At 44.4% G+C, this 27643-nt stretch overlaps 1 protein-coding gene and 1 non-coding gene across 2 annotated transcripts in view; both read left to right on the top strand.

The window, feature by feature from the left end:
- ST8SIA5 (ST8 alpha-N-acetyl-neuraminide alpha-2,8-sialyltransferase 5) overlaps positions 1-27643 on the top strand; it is an 84588-nt gene that overhangs the window by 20890 nt on the left and 36055 nt on the right. Inside the window, 1 exon segment of the mRNA XM_003428322.3 lies at positions 2423-2530. Coding sequence (XP_003428370.2) covers positions 2423-2530 — 108 coding nt within the window.
- Positions 17025-17162, top strand: LOC114811007. Its single transcript, XR_003758692.1, has one exon. It is a non-coding gene; the product is annotated as a small nucleolar RNA SNORA7 (small nucleolar RNA).

Raw genomic sequence — 27643 nt, 5'->3', positions numbered from 1 at the left:
CCCAGCAGAAGGGATGGGTTAGGAGGAGAGATTCATTTTTATCGGATGCTCAAATGCTGATTGAAGCTCTCAAAAGCTCTAAAATGCAAAAGGTCCCAGATTGCCTTTCGAGATGAATCAGATAGGACCTTTAGAAAGGAATAAGGAGTTTTTATTCCAAAGAGGAGGCTTCACAGAAAAGACTCTGAAGTCTAAGCGGTGTGGCTGAATGAAAAAGCTCACACCTGGGAATCGGGGACCTGGGTTCTAATCCCAGATCTTCCACATGTCTGCTGGGTGACCTTGGGCACTTTAAATTCTCTAGGCCACAGTTTCCTCATCTGCAAATTGGGGAATTCAGTGCCTCATTTCCCTTAGTGGTAAAGGGACTGTGTCTGCCTGATGATCTTGTATCTATCCCAGTGCTTAGTACAGTTCTTGGCACATAGTGAGCACCTAACAAATTCCATTATTGCTGTTATCATTAGTGCTTGTACACTATGTTCATCAGTGTGCCCTAGTGGATAGAGTACATGCCTGCGAGTCAGAAGTACCTGGCTTCTAAACAACCTGGCCTAATGAAAAAGCATTGATCGGGGTCTCTGGGACCTGGGTTCTAATCTTAGATCTGCCACTTGTCTGGAGCGTGACCTTGGGCAAGTCATTTAAGTTCTCTGTGCCTCATTTGACCTCATCTTGTAAAATTGGGAATAATACTGTGTGCCCCACGTGGGACATGGACTGTGTCCAACCTGATTAGCTTGCACTGACTCCATCGCTCAGTACTGTGCCTGGGATGTAGGAAAGGCTTAAATTCCATAAAAAAAAAATCAGGTGCTGAGACTACCTCTGCAGGCCTCTTTCTCCTCACCGGTGCCCCCTCACCACCCACAAGCCCCCAGAAGTCCCCAGCAGAGAGGAGAATGGGATGGATGGTCACCGGTGCTGCTTTGCCCAGATGAGGAGAGAGAAAGGCATTGGTGGATGAAAAGCAAAATGATGAGAGACAGATGAAGGTGGCAGGATTCTGTTTATTCTGTTGGATCAACACTGCCTCAGCCAAGGTCACACAGCCGATCCCGGGCCACTTGTCAACCACTGCAGAGGGCTGGATGATCTCTCATCAGGGTTGGATAACCCCAGAGGACATTTGGGAGTGTATCTTTGGCTCACAGCATAGCCTGAATTTTCCACATTTTTCTACATGAGGGTGGGTCGATCGAGAGGAAGCAAAAGATGTCATTCAGAACATCAGCAGCGTGGCCTAGTGGAAAAAGCATAGGCCTGGGAGTCAAAGACTGGAGTTCTAATCCTGGTTCTATCATTTTCCCATTGTGAGACCTCGGACAAGTCGCTTAACTGCCCTGTGCCTTAGTTTCCTCATTTGTAAAGTGGGGATTTGATATTTTAGGCTGAGAACCCCAAGTAGACAGGGATTGTGTCTGATCTGCTCATCTTGTAGTTACCCCAGCGCGTAGCTTCGCATTTAGAACAAAGTAAATAATTATAATTATTATTATTATGATTGTGCTGATTGTGGATAATCCCCAAATCCTTCCCTAAATAATCCAGAGTTGGATTTGGGTGCAATACAGTGTATAATCCAATATATGAAGAGAGAATGCTTATCTCTATAATACAGTAAATGCTGAAAAAATGCTTCTCTCTACTGTGTGTAGCTCACTGGGGTGAAATTTTCATGGGTTGCCCCTTCACCAATGTGTGGAGTGGAGACTGGGTAGGGAAAAATAAGATTAGGAGATGCAGGGACTTTCAGATTTTTCACGAACAGGAGAAACAGGAAGGACGGAAGCGTTTCTGAAGCTGCATCTCCACACTCTTCACCAGATGATACAGAAGGCATTTGAAGGCTCCAAGGGGCTATGTATCGCCTCCATTCCTCGACACTGATTAACTTTTTACCCTAGCCCATTAGTCCATTGTGCCATAGGCCGAGGAAAGGATTTCCTAATTTTTTACCAACATTTCTTGCTCAGTGGGTAAACTAAAATGGTTATCTGGTTGGGGGCTTGTCCGGTTGCCTGAAAGAGGAATTACTGTTCAATTTTGACTAGTCTTGGGATTGTGACAGCCGCTCTATTATAAATCTAGAACCAATGGGTAAGATGAGGCATCGAGATGCCAAGCTGGAGGGTGTTCTGTGCTCTCTGCTTTTCCTCAGTTTCGTTCCCACCTTGGCTTTACATGTGTGTTTACCATGCGTGTGTTTACGGATTTGATTTATAAAAACCTGGTGTGCTTAATTCAGATTTTTGGTAAGAACCGTCTCCATCTGGTTGATTGCACCAGAATAATAAAAAAAACTATCAATAAATGATCATATGTATGTATAATCTCTGCATGAATGCCCGGAATGCAACGAGCTGAAAGAGTGAACCAAATGAATGACATGAAATATCAAACTACCTCGTTTTCTCATTAGAGGGCTGCAGTTTAGCTGGCAGAGTGGAGAGGATTTGGCAAATTGGACCGGGCTCTTTAATTTCACGGAGGACGGAGCAGAGAAGAGTGGCAGAGACGCGGCCACCAGGTACAGACAAAGCTAGAAGGGCTACAGAGGGGCAACCTCACCCAGGCTCCAAACTCTCCTGTCTCTCTAAAAGAGGACTGGGGGGAGGGGAGGGAAGACTACCAGCTTCTCGAGACAGACCCAAATGGAAATCATTTTTATGTAAACGGTATTAACTCCCCCTCACCGCCTTTGCCCCTTTCCCCCTATTGTCTATAAATGACAGAGTCCTTCTATGTGGGGATTAAGGCTGGAGGCTGCTGGGTGAATTTACTTTCAAAGGCAAATAGAAAGCTTTTTCTGTTAATGTGCACACCTGCAAGGCAGGCTGCCTCTTTCCTTAATATGGCTATTATCCAAAACTAAAATTAGTAAATAAGCACAATGTACATATTTAGAGTCAATTAAAATTTAATGTTCACGGTAGGGTGGTAACATCGGTGTGGAATATGTTATGGAGAATTTGTGCTTACCCGGCAAGAGGGAAATGGCAGGAATCTGTCCGTGGATCTGATTGCTGAAGGCCAATTACACTACCATCGACTTTGGGGACTATTGCAACTATCTCCATGGCATTGGCTTTCCTTTGTATCTAAATCTCCATAAACAGTCTTTATAAATAAATTAAGCTGCACACGCCGTGAAAGAGCCCAGAATTCAGGACACTTCAAAAAGCTTCCTTGTTTGGCAAAGTCTTGGGAAGAATCCAAGGAGCTCAGTGCTGGTGTGGTGCCATGTTTTTTTATGCAGAATGAGATGTCAGGATGGGGCTGAGCGAGGCAACGGCTGTGGGGAATTGAGAATCCCGAGCCCCCGGTTAAGCCCCCTGACTCACTGTTTGAATCTAAATTCATCCCTCTTGTCCTGGTTTCTCCTGTACAGCGGGACTCCACCGGGAATGCACTCACTTTCCTGGAGCAGAACTCCGAGAAGATTGGCAAAAGGGGCAGAATTCAAAACTACTCCGGGCCCTTTATTTAGAAAATGTAGCAGACCAACAAGGGATGGACTTCCTACGGGAAGAGTGTGGAAACCACTGTCATCTGCCAATCAGCTGTTCACCCTCACCTGAAGTAATAATTATTATTATTACGGTATTTGTTAAGTGCTTACTATGTGACAAGCGCTTTTCTAAGCACTGGAGTAGATACAAGATAATCGGGTTGAACACAGTCCCTGTCCCACATGGGGCTCACGGTCTTAATCCCCATTTTATAGATGTGGTAATTGAGGCATGGAGAAGGGAAGTGGCTTGTCCAAGGTCACACAGCAGACAAGTGGTGGAGCCAGGATTAGAATCTAGGTTGTTCTGACTCCCAGGCCCATGCTCTATCCACTAGGCCACACAGCTTCTCACTGATAAAGTCCAGCGTCATTATTTTGAACATAGAGGGAGACTCTATACAATGGGAATATTACATCTTTATCAGATTGCATCCTATCTGATTATCTTGTCTCTACCCCAGGACTCACATAATGCTTGGAAGCAGTGTGGCTCACTGGAAAGAGCCCGGGCTTGGGAGTCAGAGGTCATGGGTTCGAATCCCCGCTCTGCCACTTGGCAGCTATGTGACTCTGGGCAGGTCACTTAACTTCTGTGCCTCAGTTACCTCATCTGTCAAATGGGGATGAAGACTGCGAGCCTCACGTGGAACCACCCGATTACCCTGTATCTACCCCAGCATTTAGAACAGTGCTCTGCACATAGTCAACGCTTAACAAATACCAACATTATTATTATTATTATTGGCACTTAGTAGGTGTCAAGGAGGCAGTGTGGTCTAGTGGAAAGAGCGCAAGTGTGAGTGTCAGAATTCTACTCCCAGATCTAGTATTTGCCTGCTCTGTGACTTTAGGCAAGTCACTTTCCCTCTCTGTGCTTCACCTTTCTCATCTGTAAAATGGGAAAAGATTCATATTCTCCCTCTCTCTTAGTCTGTGAACTAGACACTGCATCCAATCTGATGATCTCGTATCTACCCCAGTGCTTGACACATAGAAAGACTAAATAAACATTATTATCATTATAAATAGCATAATTTGTGGTGGAAGTAGTGTTAATATTGATCTTCAGGAACCCCTGGCATCTTGAGAAGCAGCATGGCTCAGTGGAAAGAGCACGGGCTTTGGAGTCACAGATCATGGGTTCAAATCCCGACTCAGCCACTTGTCAGCTGTATGACTTTGGGCAAGTCACTTAACTTCTCAGTGCCTCAGTTCCCTCATCTGTAAAATGGGGATTAAGACTGTGAGCCCCACGTGGGACAACCTGATTCCCCTGTGTCTAAAAGCAGCGTGGCTCAGTGGAAAGAGCACGGGCTTTGGAGTTAGAGGTCATGGGTTCGAATCCCGGCTCGGCCACTTGTCAGCTGTGTGACTGTGGGCAAGTCACTTAACTTCTCAGTGCCTCAGTGACCTCATCTGTAAAATGGGGATTAAGACTGTGAGCCCCACGTGGGAGAAGCAGCGTGGCTCAGTGGAAAGAGCACGGGCTTTGGAGTCAGGGCTCATGAGTTCGAATCCCAGCTCTGCCACTTGTCGGCTGTGTGACTGTGGGCAAGTCACTTAACTTCTCTGTGCCTCCGTTCCCTCATCTGTAAAATGGGATTAAGACTGTGAGCCCCACGTGGGACAAGCTGATTCCCCTATGTCTACCCCAGCGCTTAGAACAGTGCTCGGCACATAGTAAGCGCTTAACAAATACCAACATTATTATTATTATTATTATTATTATTATTATTATTATTACAACCTGATTCCCCTCTGTCCACCCCAGCGCTTAGAACAGGGCTCGGCCCGTAGTAAGCACTTAACAAATACCAACATTATTATTATTATTACACCAGTGCTTAGAACAGTGCTCGGCACATAGTAAGCGCTTAACAAATACCAACATTACTACTATTATCATTGTTTACCTTCACATTAATCCAATACCTTTTGGCCCGTGGCGAAAAAATGATGCCACTGTTGAGCATTGCAATTTACCATTGAGACAGAGATCTGTGATCATCTCTACAGCTAACTGTGATCACGGGAGGATTCCAGAACGACAGTGATGGGGGGAAAGCATGCAGATTCTGGGAAGCAGCATGGCCTAGTGGAAAGATCTCAGGCTTGGGAGGCAGAGGAGGTCAAGGGGCCCGGGAGTCAGAAGATCTGGGTTCTAATCCCGGTTCCGTCACTTGTATGCTAGGTGACCTCGGTCAAGACACTTAACTTCTCTGTGTCTCAGTTCCCTCATCTGCAAAGTGGAGATTAAGACTGTGAGTCCTATGTGGGGCAGGGACTTTGTCCAATCCGCTTATCTTATATCTACCGCAGCGCAAAGTACACTGTCTGGCACATAGTAAGCGGTTAACAAATGCCACAAAAAGGGTCCTCATTTCAAAGGTAAATTATGGTTGGGAGTCAATTTAGCTGTGCTCGACCAAATTCAAGGGCACTTCAGTTTGGTTTCTGGCTATAGTCTGATGGCTAGCCTGAATCTCCCAACCACTGGCTTCCTACATGACCAAGGTATATCTCTTGGTTTCTAATCTCAGCTTCCCTGTTTGTCTGCTGTTTGACCTTGGGCAAGTTACTTCAGGTCTCTGTGCATCAGTTACCGCATCTGTAAAATGGGGATAAAGACTGTGAGCCCCACGCGAGACAGGGACGGTGTCAAACTGATTACCTTGTTTCTACTCTAGCGCTCAGTACAGTGCTTGGCACGTAGTAAGTACTTAACAGATACCACAGTTATTATTATTATCTGTTGTTCTGTGACTTAATGTTTCTATATTTCAGCTAGATTTGCCAGTTTCCTTTCAGGAGAATGATGAAGACTTAACTTAGTGAAAGATACTAAAATACTTTGCAGATATACCAAATAATGACTACTAAATGCTTTGAATATATGATGTGCTTAGCGGCATTGTTCTCCTACTGAATAATTCAGCGAGTTTCCTATTTTTCTATCTATAGTTAGGCAGTGTGTTAGGAAGTGCTGAGATCCAGCATCATTTATAATTAACTGGATCAAAGAAAATTCAGAAGGTACTAAATGTAGCTATAGTATAAAAATAATAAGAAAGAACAGATGACTATTAATAGGAGGTAAAAGGTGGGACAAGGAGAAAGAACGGCGCCAACAAAGCGAAACGGGATACACCGGATAGGACAGAGGGGAGAAGCCAGTCCTGACAAGACCGAGTTTAGAAAGTTTAGTTGGTGTTGTAATAATAATAATTATTATAATGTTGGTATTTGTTACGTGCCAACTATGTGCCGAGCACTGTTCTAAGCACTGGAGTAGATACAGGGTAATCAGGTTGTCCCATGTGGGTCTCACAGTCTTAATCCCCATTTTCCAGATGAGGTAACCGAGGCACCGAGAAGTGAAGTTATGAATTGCCCAAAGTAACACAACTGACAGGTGGCGGAGCCTGGATTAGAACCCATGACCTCTGACTCCTAAGCTCCGGGTCTTTCCACTGAGCCACGCTGCTTCTTGAAATAGTAGTCAGTAGTAATCGGAAATATAATAGTAGTAGTAGTAGTAGTGGTAATCACCTCTCAGGGTGGCACCTGGAGAGTTTCCAGTACTCTTTCAGTCTCCACTAAGGGAGGGAGAGTCAAGAAGGAGTTTACCCATTCCATTCCATTCTTAGTTGGCCAGTGGCTAGCAAGTGGAAGGCAATCTGCTACAAGTCAAAACTAACCTGTGCTGGGCAGCAGCGGCCCGGGAGAGAGTCGAGGGCGGGAACTCTGATTTACTGTGCAGAAGGAGGCTATGGTGAACCGCTTCTGTATTTTGACCAAGAAAACTCTGTAGATACGTGACCAGAACGATTGTCAGTGGTCTTGGGTTCTAATTCCCACCCTGCCACTTGTCAGCCGTGTGACTTTGGGCAAGTCACTTAACTTCTCTGTGCCTCCATTTCCTCATCTGTAAAATGGGGATTGACTGCGAGCCCCACGTGGGACATCCTGATTACCTTGTATCTACCCCAGTGCTTAGAACGATGGTTGGCACATAGAGAGCGCTTAACAACTACCATTATTATTAATGCAAGGTAGGGAGTAGTAGGTAAAGAAGACAAATATGGAAAGTTGGGAAAGCTGGTAAGGAACTTTGAAGTCAGTGCTAAGGCATCTTTACCTGATACAGAAACCAAAGTGTAGCCATCGGAGGTTACTGAGAAGCAGAGATAATAATGTTGGTATTTGTTAAGCGCTTACTATGTGCCGAGCACTGTTCTAAGCGCTGGGGTAGATACAGGATCATCAGGTTGTCCCACGTGAGGCTCAGGGTCTTCATCCCCATTTTACAGATGAGGTAACGGAGGCACAGAGAAGTGAAGTGACTTGCCCACAGTCACACAACTGCCAAGTGGCAGAGCGGGGATTCAAACCCATGACCTCTGACTCCCAAGCCCAGGCTCTTCCCACTGATCTTAGGTAGACACCCTTCCCTGCCCCCAGACCTGCCCCCCACCCCCTCAGCCCCAAGTAGCGCCCCCCCCCCCCCAACACACACACCTCCAAATCCCCATTCAAAGCAATGCCTGTGGTTTTGGGTACTGGTCTGGAGTAGTTCTTCATTCATTCATTCATTCATTCATTCATTCATTCATTCATTCATTCATTCATTCATATTTATTGGGCACTTGCTGTGTGCAAAGGAAGTTCTGCCTGTTGATTTGCTCACTGTGGATGGGGAATGTGTCTACCAATTCTGTTGTACTGTTATACTCTCCCACCTGCTTAGGACAGTGCTCTGCCCACACTAAGTAGTCAGTGAATACAATTGGCCGATGGATTGATTGACTGATTCACTTCTCCTAGGTATCTGACAGCAAGAGACATTGATTGTGGGAACCGAGCTGGGTCTCCCCTGCAGACCCCTGCCTCACCACCCACTACAGTCTCCTGCAGCCCACCTCACCATCTTATTACTGTGGTTTGCGTCCACCCAGAGGGCAGAATGATATTGGGCATTTTCCTTCTCAACGAAACAGGCTCCTCTGTCCTAGTGTGCACCTGTATGTTATGTAAGCTTAGCATGACCATTCACATGAGCCGTTTGCAATTTCCACAGAGCTCCTTTGGTCTTCATGGTGAGGCCACAGGTCAGTTTTTGGGTGGCCAGGTTCATCTACATCTCATCTGGGTTTCTCATTATTTTCCAATTTCTCACACCTATTAGCTCTCTTCTTTGGCTTGAGGCTTCTTTAGCCTTTTTAATTGTATTCGTAAAGAGCTTACTATATGACAGACACTCTAGCGTGGCTTAGTGGAAAGAGCCGGGGCTTGGGAGTCAGAGGTCATGGGTTCTAATCCTGACTCCGCCACTTGTCTGCTGTGTGACCTTGGGCAAGTCATTTCAATTCTCTGGGCCTCAGCTACCTCATCTGTAAAAATGGGGATTAAAAAATGTGAGCCTTACGTGGGACAATCTGAATACCCTGTATCTACCCCAGCGCTTAGAACAGCGCTCTGCACGTAGAAGCGCTTAACAAATACCAACATTATTATTAGTAAACACTGGGGTAGATACAAGCTAATCAGGTTGGACACAGTCCCTGTCCCAAAAGCGGCTTGTGGTCTTAATCCCCATTTTACAGATGAGGGAACTGAGGCACAGAGAAGTTAAGTGGCTTACAAGCAGTCTTTTGTACAGAATCTACTTTACTGCCTTTATTTTGAGGAGGTGGTTACTTTAGAAATGCATCCACCAGAGGTGCTTCAATGTTAACCCTTTCCTTCCCCAAAAGTAGAGCTATGTGCTTAATGATGTTTTGGAAAGATGATCTGGAAAGCATTATACAGAGAGAAATAGGGTAGAGGTTGGAAGCTGGGCACTAGCATTGATGCTGAAACAGTATTCATGAATGAATTTGAATGAATTTGAACAAGGGGGTAGAGAGGATATGGGAATGTCCCAAAAGAAGAAGCAGTAGTATTTAGCAGTTGAGTATGAGAGGTGAAAGGGTGAGGAGTCAAGGATGATGCCAAGGTGACCCGTTTTGGAGATAAGGAGGCTCAATCAGTGGTATTTAATGAGCGCTTACCATGTGCAGAGAATTGTACAGAGGGCTTAAGAGAGTACAATATAAAGAGTTTTTAGACATGTTCCCTACCCACAATGGTGGTGATGTGAGAAGCAGCGTGGCGCAGTGGAAAGAGCACGGGCTTTGGAGTCAGGGCTCATGAGTTCGAATCCCACTCTGCCACTTGTCAGCTGTGTGACTGTGGGCGAGTCACTTAACTTCTCTGGGCCTCAGTTCCCTCATCTGTAAAATGGGGATTAAGACTGTGAGCCCCACGTGGGACAACCTGATTCCCCTGTGTTTACCCCAGCGCTTAGAACAGTGCTCGGCACATAGTAAGCGCTTAACAAATACCAACATTATTATTATTATTAAAGTTAAGTAGTGAAATGATTTTATGGGGCAAGATGAGATATTCGTGTCTTAATACGTCTAAAATCTGAATATCTCAACATTTGACAACACTAAGGGGCAGAGATAGGTAAGCTTAGGCCTGTAGTGCTGCTGGACCTCTTCCACTTCTGGGAAACCTTCCTAGTAGGTGCTTAATAAATACTATTGATTGTGGAAAATCCACCTTACCCGTCAGTTACCTGGGCACAAGCCTAAAGGTCCTCTTGGGCTCTCTTATCTTTTACCGGGGAAATTGATAGCCAGTAGCAAAGCTGACCGATTGAAGTTAATTGACTCTTTGGAAGAATGCTTAGCTTCACAACGTTCCCAGTGAAGTGAGAGGAAGTTCTTTTGAGCAGGGGCTGGAGAATCAGATCCCTAGAGGTTATTTAAATGCAGTGGAAGGCGAGATGGCAATTAAGGAATGAATAGAGGTGCCTGCTCTTTCAAAAGACCGAAATGACTGGGCTGATTCAACGCTGCAACTTAGCATTTTAACTCTGGCACAGTAAGACACATGATATGCATCAAAATCTCTTTCTAACTAGCTCCTTTGTAACAGAGGTCTCCTCTTGACATTTCCCTATGGTTCCAGCAACCCACTGAGCAATTTAATACACCTTTAACAAAAACCTGTGTACATAGTATCTCCATTTAAAAATGTCTCTCAAACTGGCTCAGTCAAGTTTCATTCTAAAGAGATTTTACAGAATCGGAACAAGGAACCTCTGTCTGAGGTGGGTTATATGGATGATGGCAAAAGGCCCCCCTCCTGTGCACCAGACGAGGAATTGCCTGGGATGTAACATGCATGACATGGGACCCGCAGCATGAAGTGAAAGTGTCAGGGGCCCGTTTTCCTGAAAGTCGCCAATCTAGTACTATCTGAGATTATTTCTCTGGTGGTCTCTAGAACTACTAACTTGCACCAGAGCCTTTGTGCTCCTCTCCAGGGTCAGTATGAAGTCTAGGAATTCTGTGGCTGGAGACTTGAGGAAGGGAAACTTAGAGCTAATTTTTTTTTTATTAATCAGTCATTGATATCAGTCATTTTCAGAGTGGAAATGGTCAGGGGACAGGCCAGCTGAAAACTAGATTCTCTAGTATCAAATGGTCAACCGACCACTCTAGTTTTAAGTGAGAACCTTCTGGTGTTTGTTTTTTCCTACAGGGCTTTATCTCCCTCCTTTTTTTCCATGCCTCCTTCCCTCTTTCCCTCTCTTCCTCCCTTTTTCCTCTGTTTCCCGCCCTCTCCTCCCCCCCTTTCTCTCCCACTCCCTCTTTATTTATCTCCCTCTCTCAGCTGCTTAGGTGGCAAGAAAATGTAGAAATGGCAGCTAGGGAATATAAGGAGGGAAGAATAGAAATTTGCCAAGTGGAGATGTAATTTCAGAGGAATGAAGGAAGGATGAAATCTATGAGTTGAGGTTGTAATATTTGTAATAAATATGACTGAATGAATGAATAATGGGAAAAGAGAGTGAATAAGTAGGAGTAAAAATGATGATGATGGCATTTGTTAAGCACTTATTATGTGCAAAGCACTGTTCTAAGCACTGGGAAGGATACAAGGTGATCAGGTTGTCTCGCGTGAGGCTCACAGTCTTAATCCCCATTTTAGAGTTGAGGGAATTGAGGCACAGAGAAGTGAAGTGACTTGCCCAAAGTCACACAGCTGACAGGCGATGGAGCTGGGATTTGAACCCATGACATCTGACTCCCCAGCCCATGCTCTTTCCTCTGAGCCATGCTGCTGACTGAGTGTTTTGAAGCCAATGGCAGGAGTCTTAACTTAGTATGAAGAGAAATGGGAAACCATTGGAGGATTTAAAGGAGTGAGAAGAGGTGCATGGAATGATGATCTTTTTAAAAATGATGTGGGGAGCAGAGCTAAATATGAACTGGAGGTCAGTGAAGAGTTTAATGCAGCGGCCCAGATGGGATGTGATAAGTACCTGGATTAATGTGGTGTCTGGATATAGAGGAAGAATTGGATCTTTGGAAATGTAGAGGAAATGTAGAGGAACAACCGATCGGAATCGATGACAGATTGAATATGCGGTTTGAAAGAGAAGGAGTAGTCAAGGATAACGCCAAAGTTGTGGGCTTGAGAGAGTGGGAAGATGGTGGTGTCATCAACTGCGATGGGAAAGTTAGGTGGAGGAGAGGACTTGGGTGGGAAGATTAAGAATTTAGCTTTGGACATGATGAGCTTGAGGTGTGGTGGGACACTCAGGAAGACATGTCTTGGGGGCAAGAGGAAATTCAAAATTGCAGAAAAGAAGATAGGTCAGGGCTTACAGAGGTGGATTTTTTAATGGTATTTGTGAAACATCTATGTGCTTCACAAGATTGGCCACAGAGAAGCAGCATGGGCTATGGAAAGAACACTGACGTGGGAGTCAGAGAACCTGGGTTCTAATCCTGGTTCCTCCACTTGTCGGCTGTGTGACCTTGGTCAAGTTACTTAACTTCTCTGTGTCTCAGTCACCTCATCTGTAAAATGGGGATTTAAAAGTCTGTGACCCATCTGTGGACAGGGACTGTGTCCAACTACATTAGCTTGTATCTACCCTGGTGCTGAGTAGAGTGTCTGACATACAGCAAGCACATAATGAATACCATTTTAAAAAAGCTTAGAAGGAGAATAAGGTAAGAGAGGCAGGAGAGGAAAACTGAGGTTAGATGGTGTTTTCAGGAACAGAGAATTGTCTACTGTGTCGAAGGCAGCTGAGAAAATGAAGAAAATTTAGACAAAATAGAGTCTGTTATATTTGGTCTAGTGACAGAGGAGCTTCAGAATAATAATAATAATGATGATGTTGGTATTTATTAAGTGCTTACTATGTGCAGAGCACTGTTCTAAGTGCCGGGGTAGATACAAGGTAATCAGATGGTCCCACGTGAGGCTCACAGTCTTCATCCCCATTTTACAGATGAGGGAACTGAGGCACAGAGAAGTTAAGTGACTTGCCCACAGTCACACAGCTGCCAAGTGGCAGAGTCGGGATTCGAACCCATGACCTCTGACTCCCAAGCCCAGGCTCTTTCCACTGAGTCACGCTGCTTCCCATGAGCCACGCTGCTTTGGGTGAGTGGGTTGGAAGAAATGTATAGTGGTGAACAACATTCTGGCTGCTTGTCTCTTCTATAGCCACTCAGCTGGGAAAGAGCGGAGCAAGTGTCAGGCGAGCCGAGTTGTGGTCATGGACCAATGGACAGCTATTTGGACAAAACCAACACCTCTGTAACAGCCCTCCAAAGAGAAGGGTAGATTCTGTCTCTCGGCTGCTTGGAATCCAAAGGTTTGAAAACCACCCAACTCCCAGTGACTAGGCATGCTATTGGTTTCGGGGAAAACCTTGATGGTTCTCAGAATTGCTCTGCTCCAGGCTTGCAGGATTCCATTGAATGAAAAATCTTCCCTGAAAGTCTCTTGCCCATTAAATTGTGCTGGCGTGTGCTTGGACACTCCCCTCACTCTGATCTCTCAGCAGTAGTACTGACTCCCTTTAAATTTAGCTTTACCCATCTGCCCTCATTGCTACGTCTAGGCCCACGCCAGGAGAGACCGTTGAAGCTGAGGGGAAGGAGGCGAGGGGAAGTGAAACCGAGGGGGGAATTTGGGACCAGGTGCGACAGAAACAAGAGGTTGGGGTCTGGTGAAAGGTCTGGTTCGGGACTATAAGCGTTGGCAATATAAAGAAGAAGATGGCTTTGTGACCACAGGAAGTGGGTGAGAGAGTGATCATTTTAATTCTCTTTAAGAGGGACTGTCCTACCACAGGCCAGAACCTGTATTTCTTTCTCCTCATTCTGCAGCCCCTGTTCCTTGCTGCGTCACGTCTATAAGAGAGGGGCTGGGACTTCCGAGCTGGCCGCTGGGATTCAAGAGCCTGGAACAACATTTTCTGGCTTCTCAGAGAGTCTCATTACTAGCTGACCTTTGGTCACACCACCTGCCTATCTTGATATACCCAGCGGAGTTTGGAGAGAAGTCGTAGGGTGGGGAAACTGGGGAAGGTAACTCAAACAGGTGACCCTGGAAAGACCAAGTGGAATCTGAGGGAAGAGTGTAACCAGTCTCACTATAGTCAGAGCTGCTCAGCAGCAGCTGAAGGGGTTGGAGCTAAAGCTGAAAGGTTCCCAACTTTTCCCTATCCCCCTGCTCATCCCTCCTCAGGAAAGAGGATGCAGTGCCCTGAAGAACACAGTCGAAGGGCATTTTCAAGGGCACATTCTTGCACTTAGATCTGTATCCTTTGGACATTTGGTATTCACCTTACCCCTCATCTGCTCAGCACTTATGTACTGCTCCATAATTTATTTATTTCTATTAATATCTGTCTCTCCCATTAGATGATAAACTCACTGGTTGCAGGGTACATATCTACCGACTCTGTTGTATTGCACCCTCCCAAATGCTTAATACGGTGCTCTGTATACGTAAACACTCAATAAATACGGTTGCTTGAGTGATGTTCTGAGCAGTTGAACTTTGACTTCTAAAAGGTTATTTGGAGCAACCCACCTGGTTAAAGGACATCAGAGGAAATTGAGTCAGATTAGGGTGTGTATAAATTGCTGAAGGGGCAGGACTTTGACCTCCTTAGAAGGAAGTGAATCCAGGAGGAATAGAGAATGTAGCTTTATGGGCAGGGAACACGGCTGCTAATTCTTTGAGCTTGTTGTAGGCAGGGAATGTGTCTGTTGTTGTATTGTACTCTCCCAAATGCTTAGCATATTGCTTTACATACAATAAGCACTCAATAAATCTGATTGAATGAATATTGCACTTTCCCAAGTGCTTAATACAGTACTCTGCACATAGTAAGCAGTCAACAATTTCGATTGATTGATTGATTGATATGACCATTATCAACAAGCTGACTGTTTTGGGCGAAGCTCAAAAAAGGATAGAATGGAAGTTCTAGAGAGCAGAGGGGAAAAAAGGCTAAGGAAAAGCCGGGGTTGTGGCCGGAGAGGGAGAGGGGAGGAGGGGACAGATAGAGATAAGAGATGGGGAGGGGTAATATGAGGTGAAGACACTAGTAACTGCACAAGAACAGACCCAGCTCACTGTGGGCAGAGAACACATCTATCAACTCTGTTGTGTTGTACACCCCCAACCTCTTATTACAGTGCTCTGCCCCCGTAAACATTCAATAAATATCTGTTTTCCCCTCTAGACCGTGAGTTCACTGTGGTCAGGGAACATGTCTACCATTTCTGTTATATTGTACTCTCTCAAGCGCTTAGTACAGTGCTCTGCACACAGTTAGCACTTAATAAATGTCTGGCTTCTTCTCTAGACTTTAAGCCTGTTGTAGGCAGGTAGCGTGTATACCACTTCTGTTGTACTCTCCTAAGTACTTAGTACAGTGCTCTGCACAGTGTAAGTGCTCAATAAATACATTGATGATAATACCATGGATTGACTGATTGATTTGTGCACAGACAGCATCATTTCCAATCCGTTTGCTGTTTTTGCTTCTTCAGTTGTCAGCCACCACATCCACTGCCAACCTGACTCCACCTGGGCCGAGGCCTCTAGCACCAGCCAGACTGGGTCCTGGAAGCTTCCAGAATGTCTGGAAACACCCCAGGGTGGCCATGATGGAAGTCTTCAGGAAGCAAAGGGGGAGGCAGCCATTGCAGTTCGATAGGGCCAGTGGAGGTGGTTGCTCCTGGTTGCTGCTGAGGAGAAGGAAGAGAAAGTCGAGATTGGGCATCCTCTACCCCGTTACTTCTTCCGTCACTGTGGTGGAATACTTATTGAAAGCAAAACACCACTGGGTCCCATCAAAGTCCTTTCAGGTGGTGGGATGGACCCCCAAAATAATCTGTGATGGACCAACCCAAAGCTAGACTTCTGGTCACTTTATTGCCTAAGAAATGAAATCACTTCTCTGTAATTTTTATTAGTGTCTGTGTCCTCTTCTAGACTGTAATCTCACTGTGGGCAGAGAATGTGTCTGTTTATTATTATATTGCACTCTCCCAAGCTCTTAGTACAGTGCTCTGCACACAGCAAGTGCTCAATAAATAAGAATGAATGAATAATGAGCTGAGGGTCAACTGGTGGCTTGTGAAGGACCACTGACAGGCAAGGGACAGGAATCAGAAAGCCCTGTTCTCGTATCAGGGAGCTGAAGATGTCCAGGCTCAGTGCAATGGGAAGACTTCCTCTCTGTCTGATTTCTTTTAGGTTCATCTCAATTTCTATTGGTCACTGGGCCTCTGTGCCTGGCCGGACTAAAGTGGCCTGATAAGCCGTGTCTTTTCATTGTACCCATCATGCTGTTTTCATCGGGCCCTGCCACCTGGTCCCTTTGGAGAACAATTGGCAAAGTGGGTAGGAGGATTTGGGCTTGGTCCAGCTGGGATGAGCAGCAGTGACAGTGCTAGAGAGAAAAAGCCATAACAGCAAAAAAAAAACCTAGTCTTTTATATTGAAGAAGAAAGCCAGAGAAGAGTAGTGACAGTTTTGTCCTGACTTCAGCCTTGTTCACATGGTGGGAAAGGGAGGGCACAGTTGACACTGCTTGGTGGTTCCTGAGCAGAGAATCTAGCCAACATGGGGTGCCTCTTTAAGACAGTGGGAAATTCACTGGGGTACCCTATACTGTGGGATCCTCTTCCATTGAGGTAGTTGTGAATGAGGGCCCAGAAGCCCACATATCACCTTCTCATGATGTGCAAATTGAACCGGGAAGAGACCCGAGTGCTACCAGTCTGACCTTCTGTAGTATGCCTTCACAGATTTTTTTTCAATTGCTCTAAGAATATAGGCATTTTCACCACCTTACCTGGGGGTATGGTGTCCTCTTGTGAAACCAGTGGGGGATTGAGGCGATGTGAAAGATGGAAACGGGGACTGGGGAGAGTCATGGGGATTGAAGGTTTTCGGGGAGTAGGGTCTAAGAGAGAAGGCAAACAGATACTGTATCCCCGTTTTACGCATGTGGAACTGTGGCACAGAGAAGTTAAGTGGCTTGCCCAAGGTCACCCAGAAGGCAAGAGGAGAAAGTTGGATTAGGGAACGTGTCTACCAACTCTGTTATATTGTACTCTCCCAAGTGATTAGTCCCCTCTCAGGGTCACACCTGGAGAGTTTCCAGTAGTCTACCAGTCTCGGCTAGGGGAGGGAGAATCAAGCAGAGGCCTAGCCATTCCATTCCTAGCTTGGGCAGTGGCTAACGAGTGGAAGGCAATCTGCTACGGGTCAAAACTCTCCTGTGCTGGGCAGCGGCGGCTTGGGAGAGAGTCATGGGCAGAGACTCGAGTTTCCTGTGCAGAAGGCGACTGTGGTAAACCACTTCTGTATTTTTACCGAGAAAACTCTATGGATACACTACCAGAATGATTGCAGATGGAGAGAGGGGCAACCTGGGAAAGATGCATCCGTAGTGTCGCTATGGGTTGGAAATGACCCGACGGCATAAGGCAAGTGATTAGTACAGTGCTTGGCACACAGTAAGTGCTTAATAGAGGCCATTGATTGATTGACTAGGACCCAATCTTCCTGACTCTCAGTCCCTGTGTTCTTTATAGTAGGCCACACTGCCTCTCAAGTGACTTCATATCAGAAGTCCGTCAGCAGGTTTCCAAATTGGGTGTGAGCTGATGATCTCAAGAAGGGAAGCCACCCTGAATTATTTGCCCTCTCCCTGATCTCCAGTAATAGCAATAACTGTAGTATTAGTTTAGAGTTTACTATATGACAAGCTCCATACTAAGCGCTAGGGTAGACACAGGATATTCCTGTCCCACACGGGGCTCACAGTCCAAGTAGGAGGGAGAACAGATATTGAATCCCCATTTGCTGATGAGGGAACTGAGGCACAGAGAAATGAAGTGACTTGTCTAAGGTCGTAAAGAAGGTAAGTGACGGAACCGGGATTAGAACCCAGGTCCTCTGACTCCCAGGCCAGTGCTCATTCCACGAATCCAGGGAGCTTTTCACAAGACGACGATTAAAACTCAGCCTCAGTCTCAGGACCAAGTCTCAGAACAGACTCCTCCTCAGGTGGTGGGACAGGGACCTGGAATCAGGTGGCTCCTTCCACCCACTTGTCAGGCAGCAGCCAAGCTGACTGCTGACTTTTCTCTGGCCAGATTTGGAGCAGAGGATAGAGGATAAGAAGTGGCCCGATTCTGGGCAGGAACTTATTAATTCTGCTTTGTTTTTGGCTATTTGCCTCCATTTCATGTCTTCCTAGATGCCCTTGCCCCTTTTCTCCCCTGACCATCCCTTTATTGGGAACTCCAAAGGTGGAAGACATTTCATTCTCAATTCTTACCCCCAAAGGAGGTTGGAGTTGAGGGTGGGAACGCTCCCTCGTTCCATGTCTCTGCTCTCCCCCAAGCAGTCTCCATCCGTCAAACCTCGGTTCCTGGCTGCCTGCTGAGGTTTGACCTTTCGAAGTCTCCCAGGTCCCTATTCGGTCAGTCATTCAGTCAGTCAGTCATATTTATTGAGCATTTACTGTGTGCAGAGCATTGTACTAAGCACTTGGGAGAGTACAATATAACAATAAACAGACATATTCTCTGCCCACAGTGAGCTTGGAAAGATCACAGGCTGAGAATTAGAGGACCTGGGTTCTGATCCTGGCTCTGCCACTAATCTGCTGTGTGACCTTGGGCAAGTCACTGATCTACTCTGTGCTTCAGTTTCCTCATCCACCAAACAGGGATTCAATCGATATCTGTTCTTCCTCCTACTTAGACCACGCCCCATATAGGACAGGGACTGTGTCTGACTTGCTTATCTTGTATCTACCCCAGAATATAGTGAGCACTTTACAAATATCAGAATTAATTTTATTATAGTTCACTGCAGCCAATGGACACTCAATAAGTATTATTAAAACTACTGTAATTGGGATTCCAGTTTTGATTCTGGTCCTGACAGCCCCACAGTCTGGTTTATTTAAGACTTAGCCTAATGTCTTTCGGCCTGGGGCTAACTCAGAGGCTGGGACCGACTAGACCAAGGTCAGGCCAGCCCAGCCTTTAGCACAGTGTTATCCTAGGAGCAAATGCACCAAGCAGAGCATTCCCACTACCCCAGTAATTCATTCAATCATATTTATTGAGCACTTACTATACTAAGTGTTTGGGATATGGCTGGAAGGGGCACTAGGGACTCCCCTAGGATTTGGGTTTGGGCCCTTAATCTTGAAAGCTATGACTAGCACTTAACACAGTTCCAGTAGAGAAGCAGCGTGGCTCAGTGGAAAGAGCATGGGCTTTGGAGTCAGAGGTCATGGGTTCGAACCCCTGCTCTGCCACTTGTCAGCTCTGTGACTGTGGGCAAGTCACTTCACTTCTCTGTGCCTCAGTTTCCTCATCTGTAAAATGGGGATTAAAACTGTGAGCCCCACGTGGGACAACCTGATCACCCTGTATCTCCCCCAGCGCTTAGAACAGTGCTTTGCACATAGTAAGTGCTTAACAAATACCAACATTATTATTATTATTAATGCATCAGGCCACAAGTCTGGAGAATGGTTGCCCAACCAACTCTACGTTAAACAAAAACTCCTCACCTCACTTCTCTTCCTCTACAACCCAGTCGGCATACTTCACTTCTCTACTTCTAAACTTCTCACTGTGCCTCAGTCTCACCTATCTTACCACCGTCCCCTTGCCCATGTCCTGCCTCTGGCCTGGAATGCCCCTCCCTCCTCAAATCCGACAATTACTCTCCCCCCAACTTCAAAGCCTTTTTTGAAGAGGTCCAAGAGGTCTTCCCAGACTAATCCCCACTTGTTCTCATCTCCCACTCCCTTCTGCGTCACCCTGACTCGCTCCCTTTGCTCTTGCCCTCCCAGCCCCACAGCACTTATGTAAAATACCTGTAATTTTATTTATTTGTATTAATGTTCATTCATTCATCTGTATTTAGTAAGCACTTACTGTAGGCAGAGTTCTGTACTAAGCGTTTGGAAAGTACAATGCAGCAATAAACAGAGTCAACCCTTGCCCACAATGGCCTCACAGTCTAGATGGGGGTAGGCAGACATCAATACAAGTAAACAGGCATCAGTATAAATAAATAGAATGCATATATACATAAGTGCTGTGGGGTGGGGGAGAGAGGGGAAGAGCAAAGGGAGCGAGTCATGGTGACACACAAGGAAGTGGGAACTGAGGAAAAGTGGGGCTTAATCTGGGAAGGCCTCTTGGAGGAGGTGCACCTTCAGTAGAGCTTTGAAGGGGGGAAGAGTGATTGTCTGGTGGATTTGAGGAGGGAGGGCGTTCCAGGCCAGAGGTAGGACGTGGGCCAGGGGTCGGCGGCGAGACAGGAGAGATCGAGCCACAGTGAGGAGGTTGGGATGTAGAAGGAGAGAAGGGAAGTGAGGTAGGAGGGGCAAGGTGATGGATTCCTTTAAGCCAAGAGTGAAGAGCTTTTGTTTGATGCGGAGGCTCCCCCCATATAAACTGTAAGCTCGCCCCATATAAAGTGTAAACTCTTTGTGGGCATGGAATGTGACTGTTAAAAGTTACACTGTACTCTACCAAGCGCTCAGTACAGTGTTCTGCACACAGTAAGGGCTCAATGCATACAACTGACAGAATGAATTGAATAAATCTGGATAGGGAAGTTCGAACAGTATTGCAAATTGCTAAAGAGGTCTGCAGTTCTCACTAGCTTAAAGACTGAGACTTTCTTTGCCTCTGCCTCCCAGGAGGGAATTTCAGTGAGTTACCTAACCTCTCTGAATCCCAGCACCCTTTGCCTACTGGAAGTAGAAGATACTAATAAAAATAACAAAATAGCAAAATATAAATAGAGCTTATCTGAGTCTGTACTGGAAACCAGAATACTCAGGAATATTACTATTAGTATGCTTCATGGGAAATTAAAGGTTTTTTTTTTTTACTTGACTTTGAACTTTTCATTATGACCGAGCTGTTCCTGTTCCTGACTGATTAATCAGTCAATCATATGTCTATATTTTCAAAAGCAAAAAAAAAAAACCAGAGATCCATTTAGTCCTTACTACTGGCCATTTCTCCCAGGAGCTCTGGAATTTGGACTTAAGTGTTTTAGAGCAGGGACAGAGGCCCAGAGAGGTTATGGGACTTGCCTAAGAACACACAGCATGTGGGTGGCGGAGCTGGGATGAAACCTCTCCAGTCTGAGTTTTTAAGGCATTGATTCATTCATTCAGTAGTATTTATTGAGCACTTACTATGTGCAGAGCACTGTACTAAGAGCTTGATTTGCTACCAGAGTCATGCTGCCCTCACCTTAGCCGGCAGCCTATCTAAAAGAAGACATCTCTCTGGCAGGAGGTCCCCTCAGGGTGAAGTCGCATGAATTTTTCACTTCGGTCAAACTTCCATGCTGAATAATGATAATCCCTCAGTTACCACACCTGAGTTTAGTTTAAGTACTTACCTGCAAACTTTGGCTCTCAGATAAATTAGTACAGAGCTAAAGGAAACCAGGATGTGAGGTTGCAAGAAAGACATTGTGCAACCTGGAGATAATAATGATAATAATAATAATCGTGCTATTTGTTAAGCACTTTCTATGTGCCAGGCACTTTACTAAGCGCTGGAATAAATACAAGATAATCGGATTAGACACTGACTCTGTCCCACAGGGGGCTCACCGTCTTAATCCCCATTTTACAGATGAGGAAACTGAGGCATAAAGAAGTGAAGACACTTGCCCAAGATCACAGGGCAGAGAAGTGGTGGAACCGGGATAAAAATCCAGGTCCTTCTGACTTCCAGACCTGTGATCTATCCACTGGGGCACTCTGCTACCCCAGAGGACCTTAAATATCTAACGAGAAAGTTTCGTTCCTGAGGCATGGAGGGGCTCGGAGTCAGCCCTGAAGCACTAGACTTATTGAGCTGTTTAACTGTTAGGGATTTAGTTAAAATGTCAAGGCAGGATCCTGAGGGAACGTTCGGGGACCCCTGTGCAGCAGGAATACTGTTGCTCGGAATGAAGAGCATCACTCAGATTTGAAATAAAAGCCTGTATGATACTGCGGATTTTGTAACAATGGCACACACCGTGATAACCTAAAGGTTCCTGAATCTGTCCCAGAAAACCAGTTTGTTATGGATCACCAGATGGTCTTCCCCAGAGAATGTTTCACTGTTATGTACTCTACTTTTTGCCTTTCTTGCTTGTTGCTTAGTTTTCACTGGAATCTTTGGAGAGAGGGCAATAAGGGTTGTCTTGAAGTGTTTATAATACTGATAGTAGCTGTAATCATAGCAGTATTTACTGAGCACTCATTTGATGCATTGCACTGAATTAGGCACTTGAAAAGTACAGAATAATGACCTGGTCACTCAATCAATCGTATTTATTGAGTGCTTACTGTATGCAGAGCACTGTACTAAGCACCTGGGAGGGTACAACACAACAGTGTAACAGGCATATTCTCTGCCCTCAACTAGCTTACAGTGCAGAGAGACAGACAATGATTTAAATAAATGAATTACAGATACGTACATAGGTGCTGCGTTTGGGGGGTGGGGAATAAATAAAGGAAGCAAGTCAGGGCGATGCAGAAAGGAGTGGGAGAAAAGGAAAGGAGGGCTTAGTCAGGGAAGGCCTCTTGGAGGAGATGTGCCTTCAGTAAGGCTTTGAAGTGGGGAGAGTAACTGTCTGTCGGTTGTGAAGAAGGAAGGCATTCCAGACCAGAGGCAAAATGTACAGAGGCAGACCAGAGAAGCAGTGTGGCTAGAGAAGTAGCGTGGCTCAATGAAAGAGCACGGGCTTGGGAGTCAGAGGTCATGGGTTCTAATCCCGGCTCTGCCACTCGGCAGCTGTGTGACTGTGGGCAACTTCTCTGTGCCTCAGTTACCTCATCTGTAAAATGGGGATTACGACTGTCAGCTTCACGTGGGACAACCTGATTACCCTGTATCTACCCCAGTGCTTAGTAGAGTGTTCTGCACATAGTAAGCGCTTAACAAATACCAACATTATTATTATTATTATGTGGGAGAGAGGTCTAAACGAGATATCTGAGATTGAGGCACAGTGAGATTAGCATTAGAGGAGTGAAATGTGCAGACTGGGTTGTAGTACCTTGTATCTACCCCAGTGCTTAGAACGGTGCTTGGCACATAGTAAGAGCTTAACAAATACCAACATTATTATTATTATTAGGAGAATAGCGAGGTAAGGTAGGAGGGCTAAAGGCGATTGAGTGCTTTAAAGCTGATGTTAAGGAGTTTCTGTTTGATTCATTCATGCCATCATATTTATTGAGCATTTACTGTGTACAGAGCACTGTACTCAGCACTTGGAAAGTACAATTCAACCACTAATAGAGACAATCCCTACCCAATAGTAGGCTCACAGTTTGATGTGGTCATAGGTGGACAATTACTGGAGGTTCTTGAGGAGTGGGGAAACATGCGCTAAATTTTTTTGTAGAAAAATGAGCCGGGCAGCAGGTTGAAGTAAGGACTGAAGTAGGGAGAGATAGGAAGCAGGGAGGTCAGCAAGGAGGCTGATACAGTAAACAAGTCAAGATCAAATAAGTGCTTGGATTAAACATGGTAGCAGTTTGGAGGGAGAGGGAAGGGAGGATTTTAGCAATGTTTGAAGGTTGAATGGACAGGATTTAGTGATGGATTGAATATGTGGGTTGAATGAGAGAAAGGAGTCAAGGATAACACCAAGGTTAAACAGGCTTGAGAGACAGGAAGGATGGTAGTGCCATCTACAGTGATGGGTAAGTCAGGGGGAGGACAGGGTTTGGGTGAAAAGATAAGGAGTTCTGTTTTGGGCATGTTAAAGTTTTAGATAATGGCAGCACATCCAAGTAGAAATGTCATGAAGGCAGGAGGAAATGAGAGACTACAGAGGGAAAAAAATCAGGACTGGAGATGTAGATTTGGGAATCATCTACATAGAGGTGATAGTTGAAGCTGTGGGAGTGAATGAGCAAATTACCTGACACATTCCCTGTCCACAAAGAGCTGATTCTTTGGTGCCTGGGTTCACTTAGGCTAGGGAGATGGGGAATCTTAGGAAATGCCAAGAGTGCTCAGGAGTGCACCTTCGTATGTCTTAGGGAAATCAATAATCAATGATATTTATTGAACACTTACTGTATGCAGAGCACTCTACTAAGTGCCTGGGAGAGTATAATCCAATAGAGTTGGTATACAAGATTCCCGCTTACTGTTTAGAGGGGAGGTGGACACTGAAATAAATTGCAAATAGGGGAAATGGGAGAGTATGAGAATATGTATGTACATAAGTGCTGTGGAGCTAGGTCTGGTGTGAATGGCACGTGCTTATGGGAAATAGGTGGTGGGCTGCTGGTTCCAAAGATACCTGGGCAAAGGATTTTGAATTTGGTCGTGTGGGCGTTTAACTGTTCACTCTTATCAGTAGGCTTCTGTTCTGATCATGTTATTTCTTTTCTTTCTCTGCCTATCTTGCTGTGCCCTAGTTCTCCTGGAGCCTCAAGGCCCAGAAATGTCCCACCGTCTATCGCTTTTGGAGTTCCCCAAATTATAATCACATTTACTAAGGAGGGAAAGAAAATCTATTTCCACCGAGGACCACGTAGTCTGCTTCAACCAGGGTCTCAATTAACATCTTTCTCCTTTCTATTAGGATTCTTAGAATAATACACCAGAGAAGGAAAGTGTGGAAACTAGCATCGATATAATAGAGCAGCAGCCACATGCTCACTTTTACACAGTTTAATCCTTTGTCATTTTTTTTTCTTCGTAAGCTCTTGGTGACTGCTTGAATTATTAGTAAAAGCAGGTAACATGGTGCCAGGAGGGAACAGAGAACCTAATACAGTTTGGTGAAGGAGAAAAGATGTTTATTTATCTATAGATCAAGTAGCAACACTTCAGGATTTAAAACTTGATTGTAGATTCTACCTGAGAGAAGAAAGTCAAATTTAAAAGACGACCCTTAAAATAGTGCCGTATTCATAATTACATCAAGGGAAAGAAACAATCTCATTATTTAAATAACTTCTATTTCTCTAAAGTATTTGGAAAGTAACTATAACCTGGTAGATTAGATTTTTCAGAGCTATCGTTTACCAAAGGACTCTACGATGACTGAAAGACTCAAATTTCACATAAACCATCAGGATGAAGCTTTTGCAAACTTTCTGAGCAGTGCTAAACTATTTTTAAGTAAGAGCAAGTGCTGGCCAATGAAAAGACTAATGGAAGACAAAACTATTAAAACATGTTAAGTAGTTGAAGTCCATTGCCTCTAGAAGTGACGGAAAGCAAAAACAGATGAGGTTATAGGGTAGAGGATAACCAGAAATTCACTGAAGTGCATTAAATCATGACAAGATGGAGAGAGTGAAACTAACTCGTTTACACTGCAAAAAAAATATAGTAGGAGTCATCAACCGTGAAGCACAAAGATGTCTGGCATTCTAAAATGTCTGCTACTGCTGGGATAGATTTGTATAATAAGAGGAATGCAGAAGCTAGGAAGAAGCGGTCCTGTTCAATAAATGAAAAAAAAACAATGGGACACTCAAAGAACTAGACAAGAAAGAAGATAATTGAGGTATTTTAAAGATAGAAACAATGCTAGGAAAAGATAAAATTGAATAGAAGATGCCCAGATCAAAAAAAGATTAACTGGAACTCAAGTAGAGTTTTCCTCAAATGTGGGCGCCCAACTAAATCTATTACAGTACTCCAATAACAGATTAAAAATGAGAGCAGAAAGAATGGATACTCATAGGTAATACAATGCACATATGCTTAATATTCCAACCATTACTTTCTGAACTACACCGGTCCGATTTGAACACGAGAAGGGAATCGTAAATATTATCATTAAGGGGAATTGTATGTGATTTTAAAATTACAAGCATGTTTAGTGCTTGGTTTAATTGAGTGTGTAGCTTACTAAAAGAGGGTAGTGTGAATGTTGAAGATTGCTATCAAGAGATATTTGAAATCATAGGATAGTTATGTACCGGCTATGAAATTGAGCTTTAGAAAGATTACATTCCAGTAATACAAGTCCAGAGGAATGTACCACTAACCTTAAGTGGAAAATTAAAAGGGGGGAAATTAAGATATTAAAAATGCAGGAAGTAATAGAGAATAAATATAGACCTATGGAATGGGTACATTGATTAGTGATAGAAACAATGTGGTTCACTGAAATTGCATTTACATCCCAAATAATTGAATAAATATGTTTAAGGAGAATATTTTACTGCTATTAGAAGAGAATAAATTATTTGTCGTATAGCATTGGCCAGATATTTTTCCTCTCTAGATACTTCTACAGTATGCTGGCAGATAACCATTGGAAAAATCTAGTAAATTGATTCAATATGCTATTTAGAAGGTATTGTTTTACAGAGCTACCAGCAGCATTGTTTGTGTTTGTGGTTGTGCTTTACTCCTGCGAGATAGGGAAAATACTGGAAGAAATGGAGTATACAGAATTGCACATTGAAGACATATTGATGTCATATAGCAGTTATACATATCAAAACTTATTATTTTATAAATTATTTATATTGATGTCTGTCTCCCCCTCTAGACTGTAAGCTCCCTGTGGGCAGGCAGTGTGTCTGCCAACTCTGCTCCGCACATAGCAAGGGATAAGAAAATACCATTAATGATTGATTGATCAATTGATTGATTACCAATCAGGCTGTTCCAAGGCCCTGGGCAGGTTTAACTTGCCTGGCAATTCCTCTACCATGACAGGCTAAAAGACTTGTTTAAAAGAGCACCAATCCTGGAAAGCAGCATGGCCTAGTAGAAAGAGCACGGGCCTGAGAGTCAGAGAATCTGAGTTCTAATCCCAACTCCACCACTTGCCTGCTGTGTGACCTTGCACAAGTCACTTAACTTCTCTGTGCTTTAGTTTCCTCAAATGAAAAATAAGGATTTAATGCCCGTTCTACTTCCTACATATAGTATGAGCCCCCATAAGACAGGGACTGTAACCAAGCTGATTATTTTGTATCTACCCTAGTACTTAGAACAGTGTTTGACCCGTGGCCTCTGCACATAGTAGGCACTCAATAAATACCATTGATTGATTAATGGCTATAGCTTAACAGATATCATAAAAAAAGCCCCAACAAGAACACCAGCACTAAGGAATTGGACTACAGTAAGAGAAAAACTGTAACCCCAGCACTTTGTTCCAATGTGGAACAAAAAAGAGCTACATTCATGAAGAAATAAATATTGGTCAGGATGGGGTCTTTTGGCTTAGTCATCTAAGGTTATTAGCACCAAGAGAAAGACATTGTGCTGAAAAAGACAGGAAGGTGTTAGCCCTTGACTTTTCTATCTTTAAAAAATGATAGGTTGCACAAGCCATTAGTAATAATTTTTAAGAAAAACTTGTGGGGCACACCTCAGTCATTTCAAAGGCTAGTTTTTCAATAGTATTTATAAGATATGAAGTTGTGTTATGCTCCAAGAAAGTAATTATTTGCAGACATAGTATTTATCACGTGTAATGAAGCATATGCGAAAACAGAGCTTGAATTTGATAGGATGCATATAAATAGAATTTCAAAATAATTATAGTTAAAATGTGGAAGATTCTAGTAGGGGCCATGGAATAGCAATACAGGATTAAATAAATTTATTTTTTCATGACGCCTTAGACTGTATGAGGTTATGACAGATAATGGACCACAGTTTGGTAAGTTCTGACTTTAAAGGAATGTGCCTTGGAATA

This window comes from Ornithorhynchus anatinus, chromosome 3 (assembly GCF_004115215.2).
Source record: "Ornithorhynchus anatinus isolate Pmale09 chromosome 3, mOrnAna1.pri.v4, whole genome shotgun sequence".
In the NCBI taxonomy this organism is placed as follows: Eukaryota; Metazoa; Chordata; class Mammalia; order Monotremata; family Ornithorhynchidae; genus Ornithorhynchus; species Ornithorhynchus anatinus.
The sequence above is the reverse complement of the archived record's forward strand: the minus strand, read 5'-3'. Positions and strand labels throughout refer to the sequence as shown.